The sequence below is a fragment of the Salvia hispanica genome, chromosome 5, assembly GCF_023119035.1.
Source record: "Salvia hispanica cultivar TCC Black 2014 chromosome 5, UniMelb_Shisp_WGS_1.0, whole genome shotgun sequence".
In the NCBI taxonomy this organism is placed as follows: Eukaryota; Viridiplantae; Streptophyta; class Magnoliopsida; order Lamiales; family Lamiaceae; genus Salvia; species Salvia hispanica.
This window is the reverse complement of record NC_062969.1, coordinates 12,377,029-12,395,511: the sequence shown is the minus strand read 5'-3', so window position 1 is coordinate 12,395,511 and position 18,483 is coordinate 12,377,029. Positions and strand designations below refer to the sequence as shown.

General features: G+C 35.2%; 4 protein-coding genes across 5 annotated transcripts; 2 read left to right on the top strand and 2 right to left on the bottom strand.

Annotated features, from left to right (window-relative positions):
• Positions 1-29: 29 nt before the first annotated feature.
• LOC125188471 lies at positions 30-3,484 on the top strand. 2 transcript variants are annotated; one of them, XM_048085326.1, is made up of 10 exons: positions 30-247; positions 334-403; positions 1,438-1,505; positions 1,855-1,916; positions 2,078-2,159; positions 2,245-2,478; positions 2,583-2,711; positions 2,799-2,860; positions 2,949-3,059; positions 3,229-3,484. In XM_048085326.1, exons 1-10 carry the CDS (start codon positions 197-199, stop codon positions 3,269-3,271), a joined length of 912 nt encoding a protein of 303 aa, XP_047941283.1. In that variant the 5' UTR covers positions 30-196; the 3' UTR covers positions 3,272-3,484. The 2 variants fall into 2 exon arrangements, with proteins under 2 accessions (XP_047941283.1, XP_047941284.1); XM_048085327.1 differs by having other exon boundaries at positions 31-247; positions 3,235-3,484.
• A 720-nt stretch (positions 3,485-4,204) lies between these two features.
• On the bottom strand, positions 4,205-10,253 carry LOC125188470 (golgin candidate 2). The gene is made up of 10 exons (XM_048085325.1): positions 9,991-10,253; positions 8,108-9,223; positions 6,736-6,846; positions 6,269-6,328; positions 5,939-5,996; positions 5,631-5,674; positions 5,460-5,552; positions 5,103-5,228; positions 4,926-4,973; positions 4,205-4,842 (listed from the first exon to the last, which is right to left on the bottom strand). The coding sequence occupies exons 1-10, from the start codon at positions 10,042-10,044 to the stop codon at positions 4,477-4,479; spliced, it is 2,076 nt and encodes a 691-aa protein (XP_047941282.1). The 5' UTR covers positions 10,045-10,253; the 3' UTR covers positions 4,205-4,476.
• Positions 10,254-12,874: 2,621 nt separating this feature from the next.
• On the top strand, positions 12,875-15,536 carry LOC125188474 (ras-related protein RABA6b-like). Its single transcript, XM_048085330.1, has 2 exons — positions 12,875-13,274; positions 15,039-15,536. The coding sequence occupies exons 1-2, from the start codon at positions 13,057-13,059 to the stop codon at positions 15,490-15,492; spliced, it is 672 nt and encodes a 223-aa protein (XP_047941287.1). The 5' UTR covers positions 12,875-13,056; the 3' UTR covers positions 15,493-15,536.
• Positions 15,537-15,870: 334 nt separating this feature from the next.
• LOC125188473 (thaumatin-like protein) lies at positions 15,871-18,127 on the bottom strand. The gene is made up of 3 exons (XM_048085329.1): positions 18,000-18,127; positions 17,539-17,904; positions 15,871-16,316 (listed from the first exon to the last, which is right to left on the bottom strand). The coding sequence occupies exons 1-3, from the start codon at positions 18,112-18,114 to the stop codon at positions 16,015-16,017; spliced, it is 783 nt and encodes a 260-aa protein (XP_047941286.1). The 5' UTR covers positions 18,115-18,127; the 3' UTR covers positions 15,871-16,014.
• Between the last annotated feature and the right edge of the window lie 356 nt (positions 18,128-18,483).

Below are 18,483 nucleotides of genomic sequence, written 5' to 3'. Positions count from 1 at the left end.
ATTGATACAGCAGGCTCTTATAACTCTGGTTTGTCCTGAGCCACAAAATACCCAATCCCTTTCTTCGTGTATGCGAATAATAAAATGAAATTCAAAGCTTGCGAGTCCAAAAACAAGAACAATACTTTGTTACTACAATGATATGCGTTGTTGTTTATTAGTTGGAATTACAACTTAGAAGATCATCTATTCATTCATGGGAACCGTTATCGACTCCCATTTCTTGGCCCTCACTGCCATCGTCACTGTAAGTTCAATCTCCTCCACACACACGCGCGTTCAATTGGCGTGGTGGGCTTGCTCAAAATTGAATCTTTTTGTTGTTTTTTGCAGGTGGCTTATCAATTATTCTTCTTTGTGATCACAGCGCTTCTAAAATTTGATAAAGTCACTGACTTTGCAGGTGATTTTCATCAACGGCGGATCATAATTTTGAATTTTTTTGAGCTGATTATGTGTGCTTATTTATTTTCAACAGGCAATTGTCTTTAAATACATAGAGTTTAACTATATTTTGGTTTTGCACGTAAACTAAAAATTATGCCTTTCTTTCAATTTTCTGATTTCTTACATGATTGTCAGTTGCCTCCGAATTAATGATGAGGTGAATTCCTGAAATGACCTAAATGGTCGATGTACTAAACAATGTAGTTGGATGCTCTACACCATTTATGCTAGCCATGGTTGGATTAATTTGTTGGTAACTGATAACCGTGCGAAAGTATCATAACAAGTGAATGCTCTTGTATTTGGCTGCAGAAATTTTAGTTCATACACGAAACCAAAATTGGGTAAAAGTTTGTGTATTAGGCTATCACCTCTGTTTTCAAGTCTTTCGACTATTTGCTTGTTGCCTTAATCTGGAAGAAATAGAATTGAGTTGTTGGTATTTAATTGATCAAAAAGGGAATACTTATAATGGGAAAATGTTTTTGAATAGAAAGTTAGATGGCATGGATGGTTGATTATTCATTTCAAGATCAATTACTGGTTTCTTGGTAGGCTGCAAGCTCTACTTTTCGTGTACATTTTGTTTTCGTGACCATGCAAAAATCAGAACAATGTGTGAAGCTTATTTTGTAATAAGTTGTAGTAATATCTCCTACAAAATGGGAGATAGTATAGTATAGTGAAACTGAAGTGCAAAGCTGCGTTAGATATCAGTTTGTTTTCATGTTACAGCATCATCTGTCTCGAGACCAGATAAGGAAACTGTGTTTTTTGTGGCTAGGATGAGATGTTTACAACTTAATTTGATATTGAACACAAATGCCAAAGTCCAACTTGTTACTTCAAATCTGAATCTTGATAACTATGTAAACAAACAGGATCAATGTTATGGATTCAGAGAATGAAATTTTCTTCTACTGTTTATAGTGATTTCTTATGACTTGTGGTCTTGTTCACCATTACTGATCATCTACTTGCATTGTATAGGTAGCACAAATTTTGTGATACTTGCTATCCTTACCTTGGTTGTGAAAGGATCATGGTACTTCCGGCAGGTAAATGCTTCCGTTTTAAAGTTTTTTCATTCGTATGATGTGGATACACCTTTGTATGGCTACAAGATTAAATTTAGCATATGATAAGTATGAGAAGGACATACTGATATTTCTGGGCGTAAGGGAATAAGATAAGTATATGCTGTATATATCGGCATTAGTGTCATGAGATAATAAAGAGTAAGACAATGGTATATAGTTGAGATACAAATAACATGCTGCAGATTAAGTTGAACTTCTCGGGATGGGGGAGAAACACGTCTTGAATTCTTTGATAAATTTGAACTAAACTTGATATTTTTTCTTCATCTTCTTTCTTTGAAATTGAGTTTCTTATCTTACTTTTCAGGTGATATTGTCCCTTCTTGTAGTTATGTGGGGCCTTCGTTTGGGGATTTTTCTATTAATGAGGTTTGTATACTTCATACTACCTTTTTTTGGTGACTCTAAGATGCTAAAATGTGTATGAATATATACAAAGTCAAAAGATTTACGCATAGCTTATATTCAACGTTATGAAGATTGAAACTCGCCTTTGATTTGAATTCACCCGTGCTCTTAACTTTGTCCAGGATACTGCAGTGGGGGGAGGATCGGCGCTTTGATGAAATGCGTGAAAATTTGGCAAAGTTGGCCGTATTTTGGATATTTCAGGTTTCTGTAACAATGCTTTGTTTCATTGTTTGGTTAGTTTCACCAGTCCTCGCGAGCTTTGTGAACTGATCTCCCTACTCTGCAGGCTGTATGGGTGTGGACTGTGAGTTTACCTGTGACAGTTGTTAATGCGAGCAGTCGGAATCCTTCCGTTGAAGCTGCGGATATTATTGGGTGGATCATCTGGTCTATAGGAATTTCCATTGAAGCGACTGCCGACCAACAAAAGTTAACATTCAAAAATTCTCCAGAGAATAGGGGCAAATGGTGCGATGTTGGAGTTTGGAAGTATTCTCGCCACCCCAACTATTTCGGAGAGGTGAGTCTACAAGTTTGAGTCTAAGTATCGATGATAATGGCAAATTTTCAAATTAATATTCTTGGATATTTGCTTTGTCACATGAATCTTCATGTGTTACTCAGATCTTCCTCTGGTGGGGAATCTTCGTGGCTGCAACGCCTGTACTAAAAAATGCAGAATGGCTCGTCATCCTTGGTCCAATATTCCTCACGTTACTGCTTCTTTTTGTCAGTGGCATACCACTGCTCGAGGTTGCTTCATTTACTCAATCCATTGTCCTCAACATTGATCCGAATTATCAATATCTACTGACTCAAAACATATCTTTATGCATACAGGAATCGGCCGACAAGAAGTATGGCAATGTTTCTGCATATAGGCACTATAAGAGAACGACGAGGTTGGTTGCAGTGTTGAACACTTTCTCCCATTTATACTGTTTTATTCCTTTCAAGTGAGGCATCTCAAATTTTTTCTTTTTGTCTCAGCCCTCTCATCTTGCTTCCTCCTGCGCTGTATGGAAGTATTCCGCAATGGTTCAAAACCACGTTTCTATTCGAGTTTCCTCTCTATAGTCGTGGTTTACCCCAAGAGACCTGGTGAGACTAGTCTACAGCTTATAATTAGACACCTATAGAACCAGATAGGTTTATAATGTTAGGGAAAATGTAGAAAGTATAGTGTTTGCCTCTTCTTGTTGTTGCTTTGCACTTGAAAAGCAAACTAATCTACTAGGCCTTTGATGTACTTCTCTTTTGCCTGTGTAAGGAGTAGAAGTCAGCCGGAGTCGTACGTGCAGAAGATCAGTTAAGCATTTACTATATCTTGACTCTATGTTAGGATCAGGTTTGTGATTTTTAGCCCCTTTCAAGGATGACTGTGTGACACACCTATTTTTTCAGTACTCAAAATTTCCGAAGTTGTTGGATTATGGTATGATTTAATTTGTAGAATTGTAAAAAAGAGTAGATGATATACATTGAAAAACTATAAATTTTTGATGATTGAAGACTATTTTTGTGAATCATGTTTGAATGATTAGAGATTTTTTTTTCTTCAACGAATCAATCGGTCCTGAGTGGTTAGAAGTAGAATTTGTGTTGATAAAGACCAATGCGCATATTTAATTAGGGGTACGTTTGGATTTGAAAATGAAATTAGTCAAGCTACAAAATTTCGTGTAACATCTATGAATGCTAGTATATAATATGTAGAAATGAGTGAAATTATCCCACGTCAGAAAAGTATCAAATTATTGGGGTCTGAAGATAATCATCTACGTTCAGTTTGGTGAAATTTGATAAATTTTAGTGTTATAAATGATGGGCGCATTCGGTAAATTTTACATTAGGATAGGTCACATAGATTAGTGTCTGATTATGAGTCTTGATCTTTTTACGTGATAGATCTAGTTTCAAATTGCATTGGGCTAAGTGAAGCCTTTTTAACAGTTTTCGACAATCGAATATCCTCCAAGGCGAAATGAAGTTCCAGTTCCAAGTCGTCCTAATTAGTTCACTCGTGTAATATTTGTTTCAGATTATATCTAGTGAAAGATAATGCAAAAAAAAAAAAAAAAAAAAAAAAACTAAATTGGTCCATTGCTGGAATATAAACATGATGAAATTTGATCGGATTCCACGTTAATGAGAGAAATAATTATATTCTATATAATTTTATTATAGTAATGAATTAATAGGATATGAGACCTACTTAATAGTTAATAGTTAATAGTTAATATACATAGTAAAAATGAAATGAGATAATAATTAATAGCGAACAAATTAATGCATACTGCATTCGTTTCAAAAATACATGACAGTCAAAAAAATATAAGTAACAATTTTTTAAATCCTCCCCATGCATCACCCAGTGACCACTAGAACTATACCTTGGTGCAATGACTCGACATGTTCTATTCTGTACATTAATGTGTATCAAGTCGGGGGAAAATCCATTTAACTATACACAAGATCCCTTCTGATAAAAAATATTAATGCAAAAGTACACAATTATTCAGACACCTCCTCCAGTGTTGTTAATATTCTCCAGTGAGATGACGGCACCGGATCTAGAGTCGTCCGTGACCGGAGCATGCGACATCAGTATGTATACAACCCAGAGATGGAGGCACGCCAAGTATACAAGGGACCAAGCTCTGGCTGTTGAATTTCTTCGAAGGAACACAGCACCGGTGCAAAACAGTGAGTCCAGTTGTCGAACCAACGACCCAAACTGATGTTGACCAGATTGCATTCTCCCTTTCAATAAGGACCTGAACTTTGAGTTGGATAAGTGCCATGTACCTTGGTCCAGTTCATCCCTAGATGAGGTGCTCGGGAAATCAGCTGGCCCTTGCTCGTCCAACAATTTTGATACGGCCTGTAGTGTTTGATCCGAGGATTCAGAGACGCTATGAAAGTTCATCAGGATGCAGTTTTTAGATTGAGGATGAGTAGTATTACCTCGATCCTAAGAAGTAGCATAGCCTTCTCTGAAGATAGTGTTTCCACCTGATAGAGGTAACATTTATCCAGTCAGCAGCATAAATCGCCAAAAATGTAATCAGACGGATAGATGGCATTCGTGCAAATCAAAATCATACTGCCAATCGAACAGCTTATGAAGTTTGAGGCAATAACCTGAGCTTGCTTTTGAATCAAATGATCTGTCAACTGACTAAGCCTTCGCTTGAGCTCAATTTCAACTTCAGAAGGATCTTCTATTTCTCTTCTGGTTGTTTCAATGCTTATTTCCAGAGTCTTGGCCTGTATATATATGATAAGATTATTGGTATCAACTCAAGATGGAAATACTCATCTTATAGACAAGTACTTTGCATAAGCAGCAAATGTAAATCACAGACGTCTGTCAAACCTGTATCTTAGCATTACCGATGGCAGAATTTTGGTAAAAAAATTCTAGAAAGGTGCTTTCTAGAAGAATTTCAGAAAAAACTATGTCAGGCTTGCCCTTTATTTTCTTGTTGCAAAAAATACCTGAGTTTGCATTCTTGCTACTTTGTCAGTTACGAAAGAATATTCTGCCTCAAGCATCTCCATTTCAAACTCAGCACCTTTTGAAGCTCTTAGCTGCAACATCATAGGCATAAAACTAAATTAGAAGACAGCTTGCTGTCTATATATTGCAGAAAATGCAGGGATACTCACGGCATCACCATTTTGGTGTGTATTTGATATTTCTCTTCTCAAATCTACAAAGAGAAAAGAAAAGTTTAGATAGTGTTTTGTTATGACTTATGTCAAAAACAACATAAAGACAATTATGTTAGGAGGAAAAAAATAGAAATCTTGAAGAAATGGGATATGGGCTTTATGGGGCTGAAAGACATCACAGCCAAAAATTCAATAACTGTCCTAGACTATGATTAGGTTAGCACACGGATCAGGAACAAGCATAAGAATTTGCAGATACGGGACAATATAACTAAAAGAGAGCTCTGGGTCCAACAATGCACCTTCGAGAGTAGACTCTTTCACCTGAATTTGGTGACGAAGTTCAGCTATACGATCAGCCTACTCCAGCACATATAGATACAAGAAATTCAGTACAAAACTCCATCAAGTGCAAGATGCATACATATTGGCTAAATTTATCATCCATATAGCATTGGAGATACTTTACTGGTCCAGCACAGTATCTTTAATTTCTCAAGATATTGATGAATTAAATGTCTTCAAGACACTTTTACATACAGAAAAATAAAGAATACAAATAAATGCAAGTTGGCAAGAAACTAAAATTATTCTAGCCAGAATAAATGATCACACTGAAAGGCGTTAAATACCTCTACTTCAAGACTTTTTTGTACATTAGCAAAAGATCTTGCAAGATCAGCATTTAGACTCTGCAAAACAAATGCAATATAAAACTTAGATCATCATAAACAGAAATTTAAGCAGGAAACTATGGAAATCCAGAAATAAGTCCCATATAAGAATATTAGACAATGGTTATCAGGCCACCCCCAACCAACCACTGTCAATGCAGCCTCCTCCCATGCCAGATAAGAGAAACTGGGAGGAAAGTGCTTAATGTGAATGACATGTTTACATGCACACTAATTTAATAATCTCAAGCAAAAGAGAAAGTTACTACAAAAGCAAAAACCTAATAATACACACTAATATTTTCAGTAAAGACAATGACAGTATGACGGCCAAACACATCATATGTGCAGATATATGTGCATACTGACCATGCTTTACCACCATAAGAGTAAGTTCAAAGTACATTTTTGTAAGATTACAACACCTCAAGTTTTGCTAATCGTGCAAGGGCCTCCATACGAGTATTATTATGCTTCTGCTTCTCTAGCTCAACTGCATCCATGGTCTCCATCATTGTAGTCTGTAATTCTGAAGCCTGAAAAGGTTCAACTATTTACTACTTGCATTCATATGAAGAGATTCTTACAATGCTAAAAACAAAAAAATATCCTCTTCGAAAAGAAAATAACATATTACACATACACAAGACTGAAAAGACATAGCTAATAATACAAATTTACTGAAGAATGTTCCGTAAGCATATACTAAAAGACCATTATGTTGACGGTGAACTTTTCTACAATACAATAAGTTAATAGAATCATTTGCACTGTACTGAAAATAGATGTATTTGTTTATGCGTAAGGTAGATAGTATTTATTTTTTTAGCAGTCTCCCCAAGCAGGCAATTCAGGCTTTAACATTCCAAGGGCAGAGTGAGCATCACATATCATGATTAAAAAGTTTAATTGTCTGAAAATAGACATCAGATGATCTGCAGTTTTGCATTTTTATCACCTACTATCAAGTTTCAAGATAAGTAGCATTCAAGAAAGCCATTGAAACTATAAAGGAGTAACATAAATCAGTAATCGCTATCATTGCCTAGAAAATTATTAAAGAAAACATCTTGAAGGGGCTGAGGTCAACTGAGCAAACTCGAAAATTAACCAAGGGATGTTAGAACTTAGAACCAAGTCACCAACACGGCAACACCACAAACAATAGTGAAATAGCCCTTCATGGACAGCAGAAATTTTCCTAGTTAAACAAGATAAAGTCACTCAACAAAATCAGTAAAACTGATTAATAAGGTAAGCAAATATTCATCAATATCACTTGAGTAGCTTTTAAAACTAAAATGATGAAGGTGTCCAGCTGAGTTATTGATAATTGATAATCTATGTAATATGTCATAAAGCAGACTACGAACGATCCAGGAAGACATGTCGAGTCAACAAAATGAGACTGAAAATAGTAGCTTCTATTCCAATAAGAAAAATGGATATATGCACCTGAGCAAAGTTACGATATTCATAATATGATAATATCTAACAAACAAGTCCACATTATACAAAAGCTTATTTATGAATATTGTGGGCTCTGGTACAATGATCTCAGACTCATAGCAACATAGTTCACTACATCAATTAGCCTATACATTATATTCATACTACTTCACAGAGAGAAGAGCATGAACAAGAATTTGTGCAAACTATTGTGTATGGAGAAGAAGGATATCTGTTCACAAAGAAAGCAGCATTAGTTTCTAGAAAAGTACACAACAGAAGTCTGACAACAACAAAAGGAAAGGACTAGTCCAATCAAGTAATAAAAGTAGGAATCTTTCAAAGTACCTCCTGCACTTGTTGTATTGCTCGCTCTTCAAACATTTTCTCCAAACTCTGTTTCTCCCCCTCTAACCTAGCAACCATGTTCTCTCGTTCTTTAATTGCCTCGATTGCTTTTGCAGCTGCTTTCTCGGCCAGAATCTGTTGCTTTCTCTTTCTTCTTTCTTCCCTTTCTCTCTCACTCTCTGAATCTGATGATGATGTATCTGTCTCAGAATTAGAGTCTACCTCACTTGGTAATGGTAACACCTTCTTTTTAGAACTAGAACCCCTGGGACCAATTTTTGAACTAATAGTCCCACTAATTGCGGTTTCAGGCCTATCACTATCATTCAGTTCCACCTCCATATCCGATTTCTTGTCCAGGGAAACCGACGTCATCTGGGAAGAGGGATCATTATCATTTAACAAAATCAGCTTCTCTACATCTACAGTATCATTCACCCCCTCCAGTGTTCCTGATTTTGTTGTGCCAAACATAGGTGTCAGCATATCGTTTCTTTCGTTGGATTCACCTCCACTGCTTACGGACTGAAAGCTTATGGTTCTTGGAGTTGCATCCCCAACAATGCTCGTCTTCTCATTGGTATCAGCACTAGTGTTACTCTCTGACCCAACATTTGATTTTCTTGATCTCTTCAAAACTTCATTATTTCCAACCTTTTCAGTCCTGCCGTCTACCACAGACAGATTTAGTCCTTTCCCAGAATTGCCTGCCTTTTTCCCATTTTTCTTAAGGGCCCGAGTTACCGGTACCCGATTACTACCTTGTGATGTAACTCCTGCACCAGATACAGGCCTTTTATCTGGCACACTGAGTAACTCTGTCCAATCACTATCAGTTAGTCCTGGACTCAAGTTTGGCTTTGAATTCAAGTTCGGTGACCTCTCAGCTTCAACATTCTTGTTAACATCACTGTTACTTCTACTAAATGCACTTAAATCACGATTGTGACTGGGAGAAATACTTGGGCTAAGCACATTTTCTGGGCTTTTCTTCTTCAGCTGGTCCTTTATCAGTGATTTAGTTTCAGGAGATTTTGATGAAGTTTCAACAACCAATGGATCATCTATCGTCTCTTTTTCATTTTTTTTGAGTGAGTCAGCAGCTTGCTGGTCGATCTAAATCATCCAACAGATACGAAATATGTATCATGAAATAAGCACTCGACATTCAAGAAGTTATAACTCATAGAATCTACTTCCATTAAAAAATAATAGATCTTGATGTACAATAGAATAATTGTCATATACTCTTAAATGGTGTTGGTTCTTTCCCTACATACCGACATGAAATAGTAGTCTGCAATCTGTAAGTTCTACATTTTGCTTGATACAGCAAAATGTTCCTTAGTTGGAATCATATAATGAAAGTTAAATACACCTTTTTACTAACAGTGCGTTACAATATTATGCCAACTACAATCTCCTCACAACACCCTTTCTCAGTTTTGACAACAAAATGAATGTTGCCTGTTTCTAAATTTTCAGGAAGCCAAATACTTGTTGAGAATGATATAGTCATCGATCCAAACTTGTATGGCTTCTCAGCATGAACAAATTATGTCACTATTCAAATCTATCTTAGCCAAACGAATCATCCCCAAAATGTAGGGCATTTTGATAAAACTGAATTACAGTTCAATTTACATAAATTCCAGTTCTCATGATTCCAATCCCAATTTAACCAAATAACCTCGCCAGGCGAACTGCCAATAATGTAATGCGTCTATGATCCGTATGATATGAGTTGTCAGCTAAGAATGATTCATAACGATCCGAAATACATTCTGAATAACAATCAACAGCGCAAAACCAAGGGATGTAAATATTCAATAACCTAAAATTAAAAGGACACAGAAATGCGGATAGATTGATTGATTGATTACCTGTTGGAGTAGGGTTTCAGCGGCTTTGAGCTTCGAGGAGATCCAGTGAGCCATTGAGAGGCGTTGAATTCTCAGAGCATTAGTCGGGGCGCAGGGATCAACTTCGTTGAGTCACGGCGTATTTTAGCGAGGAGCATGTAAATTGTAAAGTCTCGGGATTTCAGCAGCATAGCGTGAATTGGGAGGAAGAAGATGATGTGGATTGTGGGTAGCTAAATTCACTTGTTAGGTGACGCTTGTCTCTCATTGCTTTGTGTGTCGGCTGTGACCCAGATGTGTCACGCCCATTCTTAATTTTGTATTCCTATTTAAATTAGGACTACTCATTAATTATATTTTCTATTAACCGATTTACTTTATCGTACTCTTTATAAAATATTAACTTCATATCTGATTTTTGAAATTTTATCAAATTCATCACCATATCTTTTTCTTTTTACAAAATTTTCAAATTCATCCCATATTTTATAAAAATACTATCAATTTTATGAAAATAAATTACATTTGACGTACATGAATAATATTTTAATTCATTTAAGGTACTTTTTCATTATTTTTTAACTTTTACCTTTTTTTACTTTTTTGCATTGAAGGGTATTTTAGTACATTTAAAGTATTTATATCTCTCTTTCTACTATAAATATAAGTTATACTCTCCAATCTAAAAGAATAGACAAATTTGTAAATCATACAGATTTTAATGTGTAATTATTAAAGTAAGAGATAAAAGAAAAATATAGTGGAAGTAGTGTGAAAGTGGATTGTGAAGTCCACATTAATATATTATTAAAAACTTTTCATGGTCTAATTTTGAAAGATGACCCAAAATATTAAAATTAGTCTATTTTTTCTCCACTATCTTCCAATTTATTTATGATTCTATCATCCTCTTCCTCTATATCTTTTCTTTATTTTCTTTCTTTCTTATTTATTTCATTTATCACTCTTAAATTCATTAAGTATACTCCACAAATAATTAATATTTCAAAATAATGAATGAAAGTAATAAAAAAATATTAATTTAAATAAGTAATGCTATTATATAATATCGTTAATAATGAGTAAAAATAAATGAAAAAAAACGTAAGTCTTTCAAATATAATTTTAGAAATATCTAATTGAAAGTAATGTATTAACTATAATAATATTAAATTTTGACAGTAAAAATAGGTATACAGACTGACAGGGGCGTAGCCAGAACATCATGCCACATGGGGCAAAATTATATCCATAGTAATTTTATGAATTTTAATAAGGGGACATTTAGTGAAGAAGTTGATATATATATAGAAATTTGTACCAAAATATAGAAGGATTTGTTGGGGGTGAGGGGCAATTGACACATGACCCATCTAGACAATGGCTAGCTCCGCCCCTTAATATAGATAATTAAATTTGAATATAACTATATAAATGAAAAAAAAATATCTAGTTGTATAGTATAATAAGGAGTAGTAGTATAATGATCTCTTTTTTTTTTATCTCCTCTCTTTATAGACTAACATAATTGTCCTTAGGTTAGCATAATCATACTTAATCTAAAGAAACCTTATTTAATTACTTTTACTCTTCACTTTTGAAATTTGTTCGTTTTTCTTATTTTTGAATATGATTTCATTTACTGATTTACCTACCACATGGCCATGAAAACATTGATAGAGATTCTGGTTTCGTAGCCAACAAATCGGTCAAATCAAGTGGTATAATTTCCAAATGCAATGAGTCACGAGTAATTATCTTTTTTTATTACTTTTGTCCTAAGCTACCTATTCCTGTCTTTATTCGAAATGACGACCTATGGTGCTAAGCTAACACCATCGTGACAATTTATGTGCAGTCCTATTCCTTTATTAGACATACATCGGCCTTAATTTAATTGTAATTAAGGATCAATAAATTTTTATTAATTAGAATTTGGTGAAATTCTAATTTAAATAGATGTACCCGCACGCACATTTAATTGCAACTATTCGCCTTTCATAATTATTTGAATAATTTGATTTGATATATAACAAAGATCAACTTTTCACAAATCTTCACGTTTCATGATTAAAAATCACTCTCAATTTATATTTTAAAATTAAATATTTTTTCATTCACAAGGTATGCATACTTTGTAAAACACAAAAAATTAATGAAAGACAGTGTAGATACTAAATAGTAGAAGATTAATTAAGTGTACTGTGTACCCATTATAATGACTAGTCTTCAACAATATTCCTTAATGATCATAAATAACAACCTTAGTAGGTAACTTGGTAATTATAATATGATGACCACAACATAAAAAAAAACATTAAAATTTTATAGTACATTACATCTAACTATCTAAGCATGGGGTTTTTGGTCGGATGTCATCATATAAAGTAATAATACCACCATTCGAGTCCATGAAGACACATTTTCAATGTCTAGAGCACACAAAAAATATGAAATTACTAGAAAAATCCCTTTTCTCAATTAGGGTTGGACACTCGTGACATGCACTCAATTAGCTTCAAGAAAAGTCAAGTATGTTTGTCAAAACTTTTTCAATTTCTTTACAAAAAGAAGAAGAAGAAATAAAGTAACTTAAACTCTAAAATATTTCAGCACATACAATTGATCGTAGCTTAAACTCTGAAATTAATTTTCCAAATCACGAATTATAGATCATAAATCGAAAAAGCTAAATACATGTGGATAGAGGACAAAATTGATACAAAATCGGTTAATAGTCGATTATTTAAAATAGTTGAATATAAATATAATGAGGAAGTGATTTAGCAATTTAAAGTGATAGTTTACCCAAAAATAAAGCATTATATGTGGTGCCATGATTAAAAAAATTAAAAGCCAACAAAGCCATTTGACAACAATAATGAAGCAACAACCAAATTATGTCACTTTCTTAATGCTATCACATGCCACTACTCATCAATATATCTATCTCCCTTGTGAACTTTGCTTACCTTCTCTCCATATTATGATCATGGCATAAAACCAATATTTCGAATTTCTTTTTGCGTATGATCTCTTTACACAAATCTTGTTAGGTATACATAATTTTTGGATTTGAATTGGATCATGGAAGGTTCGTTCGACGAAGAGTGTGACTATTTGTTCAAGGCGGTTCTAATAGGAGACTCGGCCGTGGGGAAGTCCAATCTGCTGTCGAGGTTTGCTAGAGATGAGTTTTGTTTGGAGTCGAAGCCGACCATCGGAGTCGAATTCGCCTACCGGAATATTAGGATCGGCGATAAGCTCATCAAAGCTCAGATATGGGATACCGCCGGCCAAGAAAGGTAATCACACTTCTTCCTCTTTTAATTTATGTTTATATATGTATTTTGGTAATACTTTGCTTTTGTGTGTGTGTTTTGATGGATCATTGATATGGACTTTAGTGTTGTGAAAATGAAATTGGATTATCTAATTAGATGATGGGAAGAGTTGATTTTTGAATGGAAAATGGGAGGAGTTGATGGGTTTGATATTGTTATGTGTTAGTTGTGAATGAGTTTTGGTGAATCAATTACTAAACTGTATTAGCACAAACTAATCATAATTTGGTAAATGGTTTTTGATCCTATTCAATTTAGTTGGTTGATTACAATTTACAAATTGTTCATATTGAATTTAAACCATTACAAATTGTTCGTATTGAATTTATAGTCAGATGGTTGATTAGTGCATCCCTCCCTAAAAATCATGATATAGATTCTGAGTTGATATCTGAAGATTTATGATGGAATTGGATCACTTAGAAATCCTTGAAAAAAAATAAAAAAAAATGGGAGAGAGAGAGTTCCGTACGTAACGTTTCATAGAAATCATTAAGATATGTAACCATCAACCTCCCTTTAAAAATGAAACCCAATCGTATCCTAAAATTTGATTATTTATTTGAAAATATTCCCACCCTTACATTTATAATGCATACTTATATACTAGTATTAATTTAAGTCGGAATTATTAATTTGACCCCTATTGCAGCATGACTCCAATTCTAACCTCCAAATGATATGTATCGATTAAGACAGACATCCCCCAATTTATTTTAGAAAGTTTCAGAGTTCCAATTCCAATTTACAATTTAATCCAAAGAAACTCTGCCGGTTGAATTATAGTATGTCCTTTTTTTTCAAATTATGTGCTACTACTAAAATAGTTAAAAACTTAAAATTGATATGTCAAAGTATCAACTTAAAAAAGTAGTCCCTAGGAGATAAAGGTGACTGGGGTCCCTCCCTAGAGGAGGATGGTAGTATTTGTTTAAGTCGTTTTATGGAATTAAATTAAGTAAATTGATTGAAACAGGGCATTCCCAATTTGAAGAAGGATTGCATAGCTGCTCTTTTGTTTTAGATACTTAGATATATTTATGTATGTGGTCTAGTAATAATAAGCGATATTGACATCTAATATCATAAAATTTTCAAAAAGTTGAGTTTTTTCCACGAACTTTAAAATTGGCAAATAATATCACGAACTTTATCCCGTGTTTTTTTTTCCACGAATGAAAAAATTCATGTTATTTTAATAGATTGAAGAACAATTTTGGAGGGTGTGCTTCAAGAAAAACTATCTACAAAAATTGAAAAACTTGAAATTTTCAAAATTGTTGTGGAGAAATTACGAAAAAAAAATGGTATCATAATATTATTTGTGGGAATTTTTTCATTCGTAGGAAAAAACAAACACGGGGTAAAATTTGTGATATTATTTGCCAATTTTAAAGTTTGTGGGAAAAACTCAATTTTTTTAAAGTTTCGTGAAATTAGATGTCAATATCCCTAATAATAATCCAATATGAATTAAATGATGAGAGAGAGAGAGCATGGGCCCAATCATGCATAAAACACAATACGACGAATACAAATCCAATTAATCACTTTCATGGGCTTACTTATATCAGTAATGGGCTCAATTGCGCATAAACACAATAAATCACTTTCATGGGCTTACCTAAACTCCCAATTATGTATAGGCTTGGTTCAACATTGGTTTCACTCTCACTGTTACACATTTGCCTTAGATTTCATAACTACAATGTGATGATATTTCAGATTCCGAGCCATCACGAGCTCATACTACCGCGGGGCAATGGGTGCCCTTCTCGTTTATGACACAACGAGGAGGTCGACATTCGAGAGCCTAAGGAAGTGGTTGACGGAGTTGAGGGAGTTTGGTAGCCGTGAGATGGTGGTAGTGCTGGTCGGAAACAAGTCCGACCTCGCCCACTCCCGAGAGGTCAGCTTGGAAGATGGTCAAAGCCTAGCCCAACTTGAGGACCTCTCCTTCATGGAAACTTCAGCCAAGGAGAATTTAAACGTGGAAGAAGCATTTTTGCAAATGATCAATAAGATCTATGCCCTCACTTCTCATAAGGCCCTAAACACTAAACCAAGTGATCAAAAAACTGATACTATTAATGTTGAAACACTAAGTGGGAACAAGGAAATCATATGTATCGATGAAGTGTCTGCCACTAAACAAACTAGTCGATGTTGCGCTTATTGAACAAGGTTGATTGATTTATTATGAATATATTTGTTTGTGTTTGATATACAATTTTACCTTTGTTTAAAGAATCACTTCACTACAACCTACTACAAAAAAGAATCTCAGATTAAGGAAGGAGCAGTTAATACTTTGTCAAGTTTAGTTGAGAAAATAAAATAAACCCACAAAAGACATTAGATGACTGAAAATTAGCAGAAGTTAAAAAGATTTTTCATCTGACTTTTCAGAAACACGATCTCAGTCACATGGCAAAGAAATGGATCCAAAGAAACTTTAGTTCAAGCATGGCCCATAAAATACAAAGTAAAATATAGTGCAATATGTAGTGACCTAAATTGATTCCCATTCCAATGCATTGCCTATTAAAACAAGGAATGACCTAAATTCAACATGCCATGAATAGAATACCAACAAAATTCCATTGTCCAAATCCATCAATTGTCACAACATACTTAGTAGTACTAGCTAGCTAACTATGATAATAATAATAATATAGTGCTGCATAAATGGGAGATATGTCTAATGGTGGGCGCAGAAAGTGAGCAAATAGTTGCCGCCGGTGCAAGTGGCGATGCTGGTGGGGTCGTCGTAGGCATACGAGTAGGCCTTGGGGCAAGCGGTCTTGAAGATCCGAGAATAGGCCGTGGGCTTGCACGTCTGAGGGTTCCCGAAGCTCCCTGTGCAGCAGTACCTGGGCGAGTTGAAGGCGAAGCACGCGCTCTTGCACGCCACTACCCTCTTCTTATCGTGAGAACGGACCTGTAGACCGACCGGGCACATCATGTTTAGGTCGCTCACACACCCGGCGTAGCTGCATTTGCCTGTAGTATGATTTGTGATCACTATCAGAATTTAGAATTGAACACATCATCTCCTTTAAACACCTTATATCCAAGACACCAGATCTTTACCAAATCAATGTGAAGCAAAGCAATAGCTATATATCAAGATAGGGAAAACATGCTACACTTTTTACATTATGTAAGAGGAGTAAAGACTATAAAAAATTCAACTAGTGAGGCAGGCAGATATTGTTGAACTCGAATGTGTGAAGACAGCTTTTTGCAAGATAATGCCATTGAAATTACAAACTTCTGAAATGTTAAATCGTGTGAAAAAGTAAGAGAGAGAAAAAGGCAATGCACGAAAAAGGAATAAGTTGAGATAAATAGGATTTCAAATGTGGCATCCGCAACTCAAGAAAAGCATTGAAACTTGAAAGTAAAACTATTGAATAGTGACCTATCCATGGACCCTATCACATTCAAGAAACATTTTTGCTGTCATATTACAAGAAAAGGAGTTAAATATCACATCATATTCTTCTTTTATGCATTCAAAAGCTTCTTGAATTAATTAAAAACTAAACCACATTAAAACACCTAAATATGCTTTCTTGCATTTCGTTTAATTATAAAAGCGCTGATTACACTTTTGCATCAAAAGTTTGGATCAATTTTCAGATTCACTTCGACTTATTAATAACCAATAAATAATTTTTCGGATCCAAACTTAGATCCCCTTTGACGACAATGAAAAGTCAGTGACAGCAGCTAGAAAATTAATTAATTATATAAAGTGCCGTGTAAAATATATTCAGACTGTGATTAAACTTGGTAGAAGCTATAATGAATTATTGTTAAATTATAAACTTTGACATCCAATTCCAATTTTTAGCTCAAACTTAATAGGGATACAAATATAAGTAGTACTTAGTAGTATATGTTACATTGCGCAGAGTTTGTGGAAAATTCAATTGAAAAACTATGAAAACAGTAAAACCTTAAAAAGTTGTAATTAGAAAACACTAGACATGTCAGCTTTAGTTGACTAAAAATTCATAATAAAAATCATTAGGGGATTAATAATTAAAAAATCATAATTAAGCCCTTTTTAACAGTGTAGACGCAAACAAATCTGGAAACACAATTTAAAATAGGGAATGAGATGGCCCCAATTAATAAAAGCACACATTCTAAAGGTATAATCTGAAGCGCATTTAAGTGCAGCAAATTGAAGATTGAATTCGATTTGAAATCATACCTTTGCCGCGGAAGGGAGTGATGGAGATGGCCAGATTGTAGCCGTCGACGAGGCTGACGTCATAGAAATCCTGCTCGTTCCCGAGGGTAATCTCAGCCAGCGTCGCGGGAGGGGTTCCGCCGAGGCCGTTGCAGTAGAGAGATCCGCCGCAGTCGCCGGTGGCGCAGCGGCCGCGGCCGGCGGCGTCGAAGGAGCAGCCGTGGCGGCCCCAGACGCGGCCGGACCAGCCGGCGGGGAGCTGGAGCGCGTACGATTTCCCCGGAGGCAGCTTGAATCCGCCCTTGGCCAGCACCGGAGAGCCGCTGCCAGGCTGGATCCCAGGCCAGACAGGGTGGCTGCATTTGTTGTACAGCGTCATTGTTGTAGCTGCCAAAATCAATTCAAAAAATTAGAATTATAAATTAGAAATTGTGGCGGATTTCGGTCGGAGGATTTGGATCTGGAGGTGAGGGAGAAGTTACCTGAGATGTGAAGAGTGAGGAGGGAGAGAAAGAGGAGAGAGAAGAGGGGTTGTTTGAGGGATTCCATGGTGGGAGTGAGGGTGGTGGAGTAGAGTGAAGCAGAGTTTGTGCTCATTACTGAGTTTGTTGGATGGGATTTTATAGGCAAATAAGTGGGAAAAGGGTTTTCATATTCTTCTAGAATTTTTATTTCTCACACATTTACTTTAATAAATAAATGGTGGAATAATATACCAAAACTTTAATATAATTGATTTTTAGTATACATTCTTCTTTAAATGGCATAGTAAACTAAAGTTCAAAATTAGTTCTAAACAAATGATTATTTTACAATTTTGTTTCTCCATGAGATGAGAGTCCGCGCTCTAGTTTTATTGCTCCCCCGGCGTAACACACGCGACATCCGTCTCTCTTGTGAGGAGGATGTCGTTCAAAAACAGTAAAAGTCATGCAATAATTAAATATAACGAAGGTTAGTTGGACT

Coding starts and splice junctions, on each gene's coding strand:
- LOC125188474 (XM_048085330.1), top strand. CDS start 13,057: ATGGAAGGTTCGTTCGACGAAGAGTGTGACTATTTGTTCAAGGCGGTT. Junction 13,275..15,038: donor GATACCGCCGGCCAAGAAAG/GTAATCACACTT, acceptor ATGATATTTCAG/ATTCCGAGCCATCACGAGCT.
- LOC125188473 (XM_048085329.1), bottom strand. CDS start 18,114: ATGAGCACAAACTCTGCTTCACTCTACTCCACCACCCTCACTCCCACC. Junction 17,905..17,999: donor CCTCACTCTTCACATCTCAG/GTAACTTCTCCC, acceptor TGATTTTGGCAG/CTACAACAATGACGCTGTAC. Junction 16,317..17,538: donor CACTCCCTTCCGCGGCAAAG/GTATGATTTCAA, acceptor ATCATACTACAG/GCAAATGCAGCTACGCCGGG.
- LOC125188470 (XM_048085325.1), bottom strand. CDS start 10,044: ATGGCTCACTGGATCTCCTCGAAGCTCAAAGCCGCTGAAACCCTACTC. Junction 5,553..5,630: donor CACACCAAAATGGTGATGCC/GTGAGTATCCCT, acceptor ATGATGTTGCAG/CTAAGAGCTTCAAAAGGTGC. Junction 4,974..5,102: donor TGATTCAAAAGCAAGCTCAG/GTTATTGCCTCA, acceptor TACCTCTATCAG/GTGGAAACACTATCTTCAGA.
- LOC125188471 (XM_048085326.1), top strand. CDS start 197: ATGGGAACCGTTATCGACTCCCATTTCTTGGCCCTCACTGCCATCGTC. Junction 2,479..2,582: donor ACCCCAACTATTTCGGAGAG/GTGAGTCTACAA, acceptor TGTGTTACTCAG/ATCTTCCTCTGGTGGGGAAT. Junction 2,712..2,798: donor GTGGCATACCACTGCTCGAG/GTTGCTTCATTT, acceptor TTATGCATACAG/GAATCGGCCGACAAGAAGTA.